The sequence below is a fragment of the Eretmochelys imbricata genome, chromosome 6 (assembly GCF_965152235.1).
Source record: "Eretmochelys imbricata isolate rEreImb1 chromosome 6, rEreImb1.hap1, whole genome shotgun sequence".
NCBI classification, from domain to species: domain Eukaryota; kingdom Metazoa; phylum Chordata; order Testudines; family Cheloniidae; genus Eretmochelys; species Eretmochelys imbricata.
The window spans coordinates 43,120,385-43,132,845 of NC_135577.1; the positions used below are offsets into that span (position 1 = coordinate 43,120,385).

General features: G+C 39.1%; 1 protein-coding gene across 1 annotated transcript; it reads left to right on the forward strand.

Annotated features, from left to right (window-relative positions):
* Nucleotides 1–1,256: 1,256 nt before the first annotated feature.
* On the forward strand, nucleotides 1,257–3,251 carry KCNA4 (potassium voltage-gated channel subfamily A member 4). Its single transcript, XM_077820131.1, has one exon. The coding sequence runs from the start codon at nucleotides 1,257–1,259 to the stop codon at nucleotides 3,249–3,251; it is 1,995 nt and encodes a 664-aa protein (XP_077676257.1).
* Nucleotides 3,252–12,461: the final 9,210 nt, after the last annotated feature.

Genomic DNA, 12,461 nt, shown 5'->3' on the forward strand with positions numbered 1-12,461 from the left:
CAAAAGCTATTCTGTATATATGTCTCTTTGTGCAACATTTGATATATATGTATGTAAGATTTTATACATATATATTAATATATAAAAGTCTTGCAAAATTTGAATGCCATATACAGTAGTATTTTTATGGATCCATTTTTATGGATTTATGGATCTAGAGTTTGAAAGAGAAAACAATTATATACTTAAGTGCACGTATATGTATATATGCACACACCCATTTCCATACACACAGTCATATAAAATCTATGGGTGTATGGAGCGTGTGTGTGTGTGTGTGTGATGTATAAATGTGAATAGTGTGGGTAGTGGATGGCTGAACACCTTAATAAATGACACAATTTGCACTTGACCTACACTGTGGCCTCTTAGAAAAATGAACCAATCTTTTCTAAACCTTTTTGTTTTCTTTGTTATTTTTGTGTGTATGTGTGTGTGCATGTGCCTCAGGTTAAGTACTTCTGCATGAGCATAACCAAAGGGTGATCCACTCCCTTGTCCCCTATGGAGACCTCAGAGCCAGTGTTGCAGCCTTCTCCTCCTCCTCCTCCTCTTGCCACTGCAGCTACTGCCCTGGGTGCTGCTCCAAGGTTTGAGACACTGTTGACAGGCTGAAGAAAGAAGGCTTGCAAAGACCTCCTCACTGTGTAAATAAAATGATGGCTGGAAGTTACTTCAACTCCCTAAATATTATTAAGCAGTAATCATATTGCTAGGCCAAAGCATTGCTTGGAGCAAATGAGAAAAGAGACTATTGGCATTTGGTTACAATGATAAACTAAAGACCTGAAACTTTTTTGGGTCAAGAAAACAACAGGACAGTTACCTCCTTGCTTTGCATAAACATTTGCTCGTTGCTGGGTGCAGTCCTTGGAGTCTACAACAAAATCATGAATTTGAACAGATGTGTGGATTCTGGATAGGCCACTGGCGTGTAATAAGAATAAAGAGGCTTGGTGGATGAAAGGACAAGGCCTAGACTCTTTCTGAGATCAAATCTGAAGGCTGCATCTGTTATTTTTTTGATAGCAAAACAGTTATTTGTGTCAGACATCCTGGATGATAAGAAAATGCAGATTTTGTGGTGGTTACAATTTTGCAAAACTCAAATTCAGTTTTATTAATAACATGATGTGCTGTGCTTCCAAGAAACTGTCCTCCAAATGCAAATGGCTTTGAACTTGTCCTCATAGAAGTCGAGGTGTGACTATAGATATTCCAGACTATTTTGTATTAAACAAATAAACAGTTACAAAATGGAGGTTGCAATGGTGAGTGCAGATAGCTCTGGCTGCAACAGCCACATGCCCTATGGATATGCCGTCCAGGCTCGGGCTCGGGAGAGAGAACGACTGGCACACTCGAGGGCAGCGGCAGCTGCAGCTGTGGCAGCAGCAACAGCAGCAGTAGAAGGTGGGGCCTCATTAGGAGGCGGACCCTATCACCACTACCACCAGGTACAGAGTGGGGGGGCTTCCTCTTCTCACAATGGCAATGCATCACACAGCAGTTTGCTCCAGCGTCAGAACAGCAGAAGGAGGAAGCGAGGGAGAAAGAGGAGCCACTATCTGGGTAGCAGGGATTGTGGGGCCTCCTTCCCCTGTTCTGAGCTGCTGCCTCTCAGTGGCTCTGAAGAGAAGATACTGAAGGACTTGAGTGAGGAGGAAGAAGAGGATGAGGGGGAGGATGAAGAGGATGAGGAGGAAGGAAAGTTCTTCTACAGTGATGAGGATGAGGTGGATGAGTTTTCGTATTTGGACCAGCCACCTGATGACTGTGGCGGTGGTGGCCCTGGGGGCTACAGCACTATACGCTACAGCGAGTATGAGTGCTGCGAACGGGTAGTGATCAACGTGTCAGGACTGCGGTTCGAGACTCAGCTGAAGACCTTGGCTCAGTTCCCTGATACACTGCTGGGTGATCCGGCGAAGCGGGGCAGGTACTTTGACCCACTCAGGAATGAGTACTTCTTTGATAGGAACCGGCCCAGCTTTGATGCCATCCTGTACTACTACCAGTCTGGGGGCCGTCTGAAGAGGCCAGTCAACGTGCCCTTTGATATCTTCACTGAGGAAGTGAAATTCTATCAGCTTGGGGAGGAGGCCATGCTCAAGTTCAGGGAGGATGAAGGGTTCGTCAAAGAGGAAGAGGATAGGGCTTTGCCCAACAATGAGTTCAAGAAGCAGATCTGGCTGCTGTTTGAGTACCCAGAGAGTTCCAGTGCAGCCAGGGGCATTGCCATTGTCTCTGTCTTGGTCATCTTGATCTCCATCGTCATTTTCTGTCTGGAGACTTTGCCAGAATTCAGAGACAACAAGGAGCTCATATTGTCCCTAGGCTTGGGGAGGGGGCTTTTCAATGAGACTCTGCACCTGGATGGTGGGGGGAACACTATCTTCAATGACCCATTTTTCATTGTTGAGACAGTCTGCATCATCTGGTTCTCCTTTGAGTTTACAGTGAGATGGTTTGCCTGCCCCAGCAAAGCGGTCTTCATCAAGAACATCATGAACATCATAGACATTGTCTCCATCTTGCCTTACTTCATTACCCTGGGCACTGAGCTGGCCCAGCAGCAGGGCAGTAATGGTCAACAGGCCATGTCTTTTGCAATCCTGAGGATCATCCGTCTGGTCAGGGTGTTTCGCATCTTCAAGCTCTCCAGACACTCTAAGGGTTTGCAGATCCTAGGTCATACGCTCAGAGCCAGCATGAGGGAGCTGGGGCTCCTCATCTTCTTTCTTTTTATTGGAGTCATTTTGTTTTCCAGTGCTGTTTACTTTGCAGAAGCTGATGAACCTTCCACTCATTTTCAAAGCATCCCAGATGCCTTTTGGTGGGCTGTAGTGACCATGACCACAGTTGGTTATGGTGACATGAAACCCATAACTGTGGGTGGGAAGATAGTCGGGTCCCTGTGTGCCATCGCAGGTGTGTTAACCATTGCTTTACCAGTGCCAGTGATTGTCTCCAATTTTAACTATTTCTATCACAGAGAGACTGAGAATGAAGAACAAACACAACTGACGCAAAATGCAGTCAGTTGTCCATACCTCCCAACAAATTTACTGAAGAAATTTAGAAGCTCATCATCTTCTTCCACAGAGGGTAAATCAGAGTATTTGGAGATGGAAGAAGGCGTTAAAGAGTCTCTTTGTGTAAAGGAAAAAAAATGTCAGGACACAGGGAATGACAGTGAGACAGAAAAGAAAAACTGTGTAAATTCAAAATCTGTGGAAACTGATGTGTAATATTGAAAGTTTCCAAATATATTTATGCATTAAAGAGTGCAGTGATAAAAATGAAATATGCAAACAAAAGTCTCAAGCATACAGTAGTATGCCCTTTATTGGTTAAATACAAATACAGAATAGTGTTGCTAAACTTGTATTACATATCAAGTAAATTATATACCTTGTGGAAGAGGTGGTTTGAGCTTATGTAATTTCAAACTTTATATTTTTATTAGAATGCAGGCATTTTGCACATGAGGGGAAGAAATCATTAAAACCAAGACAGTTTTAAATTGGGTGTGTGAACTGTTGACATCACTAAGATCTCAGTGGTAAAAGTTGGCATTCAGAGGTATTTACTATGTAAGAAACAATGAAGTTCAGCAGTCATTATCCATTTATCAATGCTTTAATAGCTGTTACCATAAATCTTTGGATTTCATAGTTGTCATCTTCAAAACAGTAAAAATTATTGTAAAAACCAAAATTATTCTACAGAACATAGGTCTAAATGTTATCTTGAAATAGCTAATGTTTGTTTTTAATTGGAAATTAACTTTGAAAAGGCTGCTGAACCTCCAGAAATTGATTATTTTTATAACTCTCTTCGGAGGCATTGCAGCATTTGTTGTCTAATACATGGAAGAAATGAAGTAAGATAATCATTTAACATGGTCTGAATGCAGTGGCAAAGTGACTGGAATGCTTTTTTGCACTACTTTTTATGCTGGAGATATATTGAAAGAGACTTCATACTGTGAATGTTTACTAATGTAGTAGTTCAATGACAATCATTGGAAGAGTGAATTCTGCATCTCATTTTATTGTTTTGTGTGTGTGTGTCTGTGTGTCTGTGTGTGTGTGTGTGATGCTGATGGCTAACCAGCTAATGTTACATTAAGTCCATATTCTTTTAATTATGACTATCTGTGATCTGGAAAAGGACTGTGAAGTAAAATTTTATAATCTTTTTTTTTTTAAATGGTCTGCTCTATTGATGCCCTCAAGAAATAACAATGTATTTTATATTTTCTTTACTGGTTACTTCAGCATTCAGAATCCATGATAAATACATGCACTTTGTCAGTATTGATGTAATTCTGAGTAATCGAAGGGACTGTAGCAGTAATAAGATGTTCAACTGATACAGTGATGAGGACTAAGAATTGCTAAATGTGCTATTATTGGAGCTGTGCTTTTTTCCTTAATTACAGCTTTCACCCATGTGCATTTGAAATAACCTTTAAGATCCATAGTAGGCATTCTGGGATTTAGAATAAACACTTCAGGACCCATGCTGTGCTCAAGAAAGCATTTGTTGATCCATTCTCACTTATGTTTAAGCCAGTCCTACCTTCCTTGTGCACCTCAAGCTCCTATTAACCTCAGTTGGAGATGTGGGTGTGCAAGGACTGTACTGTCAGGCCCATTGCATATTTCAGAACGTGGAATGAAATAGGGAAGGTATCATCTAACAAAGTATGCATTCAAAATAGGTATTTTTTGGAGATAGAATTATCTGGGAAGGGCATTACTAAAGTGGAACAGTTTCAGAGAAGGCATTGCGGAATCCAGAAAGGTCCAAATTACTACCCTGGAACAATATTGACACGAGCACTTTGGGACCTGGAAACAGGCATTGTTAGAAATAGAAGGAGTTAAACAACACTAGTAAGTTGGTGTGATTTTTGCAATGGCAATCCAAAGCCCAAAAGAGGAATTCTGGGAATGAGAAATGACAAAGTTCTGGTGCTGAAAAGTGTCATTTTTTTAGTACCCAGAACTAACCTCAATTAATGTAAATTGCACACAGGTATCAACCTGGTGTGGTTAATTTTCAGCAACATCATGTGGCACAGAATGGAGCCTTAGGTTGAGGACTTTCCTGGTTGGTCAATTTTTGCCCTCATGGTTATTGTGTGGGTCATGTCAGCCAAGAAGATCCTCTACTTATCTTCCAATACAAACATCACTAAGCTTATTAAAAATACATTAATATTATTGATGGTACAGCAGAAAACATGGCATTGTGCTCAGCCTTGATTGAAAGGCCACAGATAAGCATTAGATTCCTCGCATAAAATCCTGAACAGATTTCACCAACTTTTTGAAGAGGCATTAAGCAAAGGTCCTATTTAGTGTGTTGACATTAAATTCAGCTAAGTTTTAAAGTGTAATACCCAAATAGTTTTTATTTGTAGAAATTCACTATAAATAAGATACTGTATTTCATTCTTGCTATTCTAGGGAAACAAATTTTTAAAAAAGCCTATAAAGAGGAAGTGTTAGTAATAAGGATGAGCATTAGTATATATACCACAAAAATCAACCAAAATAAAGTGCTTTGTTAACAGGTGTCAGTAACAGCTTAAGAACATATGGATTCCTGTGTATACTGAATTTAAAGCAGTACTATATAAGCCAGGTCCCAGGTGATCTTATTTGAGTCAGTAAAAAGGTAGTGAAAATAAGGGAAGTACAAGCTAAAGACAAATGAGTGGAAAATAAGGAGTGCAGGTGTGCATGATAATTTGGCTGATAGGGAAAGTGGGAAATTTAGGCTGGATGAGAGACCATGGAATTTTAAATCTTCAGACTGAGAGTATTGTAGAAATAAGGAATAAAGCTCTTTGTTTCAGAGGGAAAGGCATATGTTGCATTACTCTTGGGGACTTGCAGTAGTAAATAGAAGAACATTATGATGTCAGACGAAACTGCTGTGCCTCTTGAAGATGTATATGAGCCTGTGTACATGTAATTGTTAAGTCAGGGGTTGCCAATATAAAGGAGAATAACTGTAGCTCAAAATTAGGTATTGCTACTAGTTTGGCAGACCATTCTGAAACATACAAAATGACCCTGCGTTTCCAGAAAGGAAACTAATATCTTTACACGGACCTTTGGATTTGATCGGCCCACTGCTCATCAGTCCAATCAGTTATGACAGTCTGAAAAGGCCTCACCCCAAACACACCTTCAGTCCATGAAAAGACTAAAATCTGTAGGTCATAAATCCTTTCAATAAAATGGAAAATCACAATAAAATACAACTTAGGTTGCAACTTTGTGCAAGAGAAATCCCTGTTTAAGCACCTATAGTTCCCATTTATTACCACCGCTTCTGCTGTCAAAGCTTTCTTAATGTTATTTGATGCTGACAACTACCAGAATAAAATATTGTCATCATTTGGGCATTCTCTGATTCTTAAATTATGGATGAGAAATGCATCCCTGGTATAAGTGTACTGAAGTGCATGGAGTTGCACCAGGGATATATTTGGCCCTCGTACTGTAGTTCAGACCATGCCACAACAGACATATGCTCCAGCTGCAAATAACACAAAATGAAATATTTTGAGATTTTGGGCCTGTTTGTTGTAAAATCTAGAGCAATTCCAGTAGAAGTCATTGAGTTACATCAATGCAAAGTGAGATTTCAAATGGATTTCCGTTAATTTTCTAAATTGCTCGTCATTTTCAGAAATAAATATATCATTTTATCGTTCCACTTGGTGACAAGGCAAGAAAGCAGGTTTTTAAGGAGTGTGCTTTGCTAAGGGAACAGCTGATTTAATGCATGACTTATATTCAGAGACTTATATTTTTTCCTTCCTTAGAGTCATGCTGTTTCTTGAAATCACATTGACTCATGGAAACCTCAGTCTGGGTCCCCAAACTGGTATGAACCCAACTGTTGTGTTTCTTTGTTAGGGAGCACAATGTCTAGGCTTCTCAGTGTTTAGCAAAGCCTTCTCAGAATGGTTCTAACATAAAACCCATTGATGGAAAGCACAGTTCTTTGTTTCGGTTTGAAGAAAAATCTCCTATCTCCTTTTTTTGCATTGAAGAGAGTCCATTTCATTTGTTTCCATGTCATGCAAAGTAATTTTAGGCAGTGCAGGTGCATGGACAAATTGTTATAGGTATGTCCAAGTCACAACAAACTTGTGCTTGGTATTTTGCGGATGTTAAATATGAATTCTGGATTGTTCTTTGTCATAGAAAGCATAATTTGGTTGGGTTTTGGGCCAGCAAAACCTTGCTCTAGCTCGTGATGGAACATGAAAAATCTATTCTGGATGGCTTTGATGTGTACAAAGTCTGATTTAAGTGTCATCAGGTCATATCCCTGAACAAAAGAAAAGAACTGTGTTTAGTGGCTCCAGACCCAGAAAGTTCATGTCAGGTGTGTTTTTTGAATTGTGGGAAGTTCATTCTAACTGACCTGGTGTTATGAAAAATCAATTTTTAGGTGGCTCAAGAGGATGAAAAACTTACACTTCATGGTTGGGAAAGCATGGGAAGGGCATTTTAGAGGAAAGGTGACAGGAAAGGCAGCTCTGAGTACCCACCTATACTCATAATCTAGAAATGCCTATTTTGGGCATGCCTAGTTTTTCCTGCATAGTCTTGATTTATGATGTGGCCTCTTAGTGATCCCAGAGCTTGGGAAGCCAATTTTCAGTGCAAACAAAGTATTAAAAAAAGGCTTGTGGAAATTTGTTGGTAGTCTTCAAATTAAATATGAACTTTACTTGGTATTTTAGCTTTCAGTAATGCAATTCCTCAGGACCCATTTCTGACTGGTCCAGTGTTTGTTCCGCTTTCACTGTATCCTATCATAAATACTGGCCTAAATTATTGCAATTGGTATGAAAAAAGTAATATGTCAAAATATGGATTAGCTTTTTAAAATTGACATAACATCCAGCATAGATACTATAGTTTTTGTTATAATAGGAGTGACCAAAATCCAAATTCATAATATTTGTAGACATGGCTCAGGGTATGCATTTTATGGTTGATGTATTTGAATGACCAAATATTTTTGGCTTTACAGTGAATGGGTCTTGTTTAATGATTTACTCATATTTGTGCATCTTTGTTTGAAACAAGCGATTGTGGAGAAATCCGTTATTTTTAAATCACTGAGACGGAAATGAACCTACCTTCATTTCCACAAAGATTATATGAGGTGAAAATAACTCTTGACAACTTAATTCCTGGTTAAACACTTAAAAGATTTTACCTGGGAACCAGGTGCAAATATGAAACTTTATATATTACTTCCATGCTTTCTATGTATTCAGAACTCGGATTACATATTAGTTCATAAAGATGAGTCATTAAATCATTTTGTACTGAGGTGCATGAATTAATTTTATTTTAAACTCTTTTCTGGAAAATTATAATGTGCCTTGAGGACTTTTTTTGCAACAGGTCCTTTACAAAGCAAAGCAAAGCAAAACAAACAAAAAGAAAAGAAGAGAGATGTTAAGTTACATTTCAAAATCTGATAAAAGATTCTGACCGGTGGAAAGTAGGTAAGTAAAAATTGTGTTTAATTATTCCTTCAGTTGCGCAGGCATAACATTGCCACTGAAACCAAATTAGGGATCAGTTGGTTAAAGGAAGTTTGCAACTACAAATCTAATTACTTTATAAATTATGTCTAATTCAGGTTCTTACATGACCCCCGTTATTGTAGTATCTGTGCACCTCATAATCTTTAATGTTTTTTCCTCACAACACCCCTGTATGGTAGGGACTTGCTATTATCCTCATTTACACATGGAGAACTAAGGCATAGGGAGACTGTGACTTGCCTAAGGTCACACAGGAAGTCTCAGGTGGAGCAGGGATTTGAACCTACATCTCAAAAGTGCTAAACTAGCACACTAAGTAATGGATCATGCTTTCTCCTTAGTATTTTCTCCTCAAAAATACTACACATAGTCATATTTTTCTTAAACAGAACTGTTAATGCTGCAATGTCCGACATTTTTTTTACTGGGGTATGTGGAAAAAGATGGATAAAGCTCTTCTTTATTTCTCTTTTGTGTGCTGCAGGGATTTTTATGTTTAGTTTGGGAGGGTGTATTTGATTTTGTAAGTTACGTCATAAAGAGCTTTGACATAGAATGAGAGAGGTGCCTCTTTGTAGTCTTATCAATAAAAATAAATCTAGTGAGTATGAAGTTTGGGCTTAGTCCAGAGGTGAAAGTAAGCAGGTACGGCGTACCGATAAGAAAGTGGCCACCGGTACACAACCGACCGTACCGGGAGGGCCACTGACTTGGGGGGCAGCTGCCTTGGGGCCCGGCAATTTAAAAGGGCCTAGGGCTCCCGGCTGCTGCTGCTGCTGCTAACACGCCAGCGGCCGGAGCCCTGGGTGGTGCACGTCGGGCAGCACTGAAGGGTTGGCTGGGGGAGTCTGGCCCCAGCCCCGCCCCTCCTATCCAAAGCCCCACCCCTTCTGGGGCCCAGAACCACCCCTCCCTATCTTGCCAAGGACCCCGGCCACCCTGTGTACCGGTAAATCTGTTAAATTACTTTCACCCCTGGTTTAATCTTCAAACAGTCCATGTGAGAAGATCCCTTTGAAATTGATGGTGGGACCTTCAGGATTGGATTCCCGAAATTATCACATTATGGCCATAAGAAATATTTATTGATGATGGAAATACAACCAAAATTATACAATGGCATTGCTATTCTTTTAATTTAGTTTAGTGTAGTTATTCTGTTTTTGAGCCTAATCCTAATCCCACTGAAGTCAATGTTAAAACTGTTGGCTTTAGTGAGTGTAAGACTGGGCCCTTAATCAACTATTGAAAATATTATTACATAGTTTGAGAATGCAGTTCATATCTGTAGTTTATATTTATACTGATATAATGTGGCCTGATCTTGTTCCCATTAAAGTCAATGGGAGTTTGTCCTTAATGTTGATAGGAGCACAGTTGAGCCCACTATGTCTGTTCCGGGGTGTGTTATGCGTACAGTATGAACACTATTTCATTTCCCTCCATTATTGATTTTATATTGATACAGCTTTATAATGAATTCAGGGAGTGAGTGGCAGTTTCCTCCTGCACAGTGGAGCCTGAGTAAAGAAACCTACAAAAGACAATTGATGTGAACTGAAGGTACCTTTTGTTTTCCTGCCTAAATAGAATGATGTACACTTCACTGTAATGAAAGTATATGAAAAGGGCTTTAAATTTCAGAGCAGTTGAAATAAGCACTAGCTCTTTAAAGGGCTCATTAAATGGGCATCTTGCGAGGTGCTGAATTCCTTCTCCTTGGACTGACTTCAACCGGATTTTAGGATGCTGAGCATCTTGTAGGAAGATCTCAAGCACCACGAACAATTTGAGCCCGTTTAGCACTCATTTTTTCAAAGCGCTATGACAAAGCAGAATTTTTGCATATTTTATAGTCTGAGGTTGAGGGAGGCTAAAGAGTATTAGCCTTTCAGTTAAAGACTTCCTGCATTTCTGAAATGGTAGCTACAGATATACACAGTGAGAAAAGTATATGATATAGCTGGGATTCGTCTGGGGTTTTTTGAAAATTTTTTGTTTGCATATTTAATGAGCATTGTTACATTTTTATTGTGTGCCAAATGAGAAGCTTTAGATAAATGTTATTCCAGCATGTATGTTCCTCACTGCAAATAGTACAGTTCAGGTATTATATAGCAATTTATACTTGAGGATTTACTTCTGCATACATTTATTTCCATTAGTTATTTATAGGCACTATGGTGATCAAGGATATATGGATCACAAGGCTAAAGATAAAAAGTCATAAAAATTGCAGTAGTAGAGAGGCAGATCGAGATCTAAGTCTTCTATGAGAACCTTCTAAACCAAACCATTGGGTTTTTGCCTTTTAATTCATGAGCATCTGCTATAATAAATGGTATTTTTATGCAGTATGTTTGAAGGCAAGAAGTGTAATTTATGTTTCGTAAAGTTTTTATTATTCATAGTCTTACAGAGGATTAGCATTTTTCATAGCTTCTACAAGCAATATGGTATGAAGTAGACAAAGTAAACAGACGGCAAAGAGTCCTGTGGCACCTTATAGATTACCAGACATATTGGAGCATAAGCTTTCATGGGTAAATACCCACTTTGTCGGATGCATGTAGTGGACAGAGTCAATTCAGTGGAACTACCAACCAAAAAAATCTCTTTATACTTTATATCTGTTGCTCTGTGACACAAAGGAATTGTTTTGCCTGCAGAAAAAGGAGTGGGGAAAGATTTTCAAAAATGACTAGTGATTTTGGGTGTCTTCATTTTTTTTGGTGCCCAAACTGAGAAAAGTTGAAGAGGCCTGATTTTCAGTCAGCGCTGAGCACCTGCCTTTTAAGGTGTCTCAAACTGTCACCCAGAAATTGAGATGGCCAAAATCACTACTTAGTCGCTTTTGAAAATCTTGACCTTGATGATTGCACTGATTATTTTACTACTTTGGCAGAAAAGAAAAAGTTATTGTAGCTTTTCAGGATGTCTGTGTTTTTTGTTTTTCATTGGATTTGAGCTACCTCTAATAGAGGTGACTGAAGAAACAGTCCACAATGTTTGCAGACAGGATCTAGGTTGTTTTATTATATGGAGAAATATATCTGGTTTAAGGAACTTGCTCAGTGGTCAGCCATTTTGGTGTAGTATTGTCTGAAAAACATTTTAAATCATTTTTGAGCTATATTGTATTGCTGGACACCCATAGCTCCCATTGAAATCAGATTGTAAACTGGATTTCCCTGTGAAATTAATGGGAGTTTTGTGGTGCTAGAAAAGCCAGTATTGGGTGTTTATTGGTAACCCTGCTTGTTACATCTTGCTTAGCTCTCCAAGATTCAGTTCCAGCGCTAAGATTTGTGCCATTCTAGGCAAACTGGAAAGTGTGCATTTCTCACATCCTTGGGTACCATGCAGTAAACAATCACTGAACATTTTGCTACTCCTAATATTTGGCTGCCATGGTCACAGTGTGATCTTTTTCTATAGGCCCTGTTTCTCTCCCTCTAGTAGCCAATTTTCTTTTTGTAAGTGTGCTTTGCTGATCCCTGTGCCATTATCATTCCTCCGGATGTGTGTTGGTACTTGTTTAATACTAATTGTGTTGATGTGCCAGAATGCCTTCAAAGGGAAAGCTATTTTTCAGCTGCTGAGTGATGGGTATCATGACCCTAAAGATGCTATCATTTGTTACTGGGAAGGCTGGGAAATAATTAAGTTCCTAAATACTAGAAAGGAGTGATGGAGTTATGAGTAGTGTCTTCAACTCTCCACTGAGTCTATTAGGATTTTTTTCTGCACCTTTACTAATAGTTCCTGTTGAGACTACTGGGGACAGTTACATTAGACATGAGGGTAACTTGTTTCGCCATACAAATGTTTTCAGGATTTTTGTCTAGTAGTTAATGTGTGG

Bases quoted from the DNA above. Each gene is read 5' to 3' on its own strand.
- KCNA4 (XM_077820131.1), top strand. From the start codon at position 1,257: ATGGAGGTTGCAATGGTGAGTGCAGATAGCTCTGGCTGCAACAGCCAC.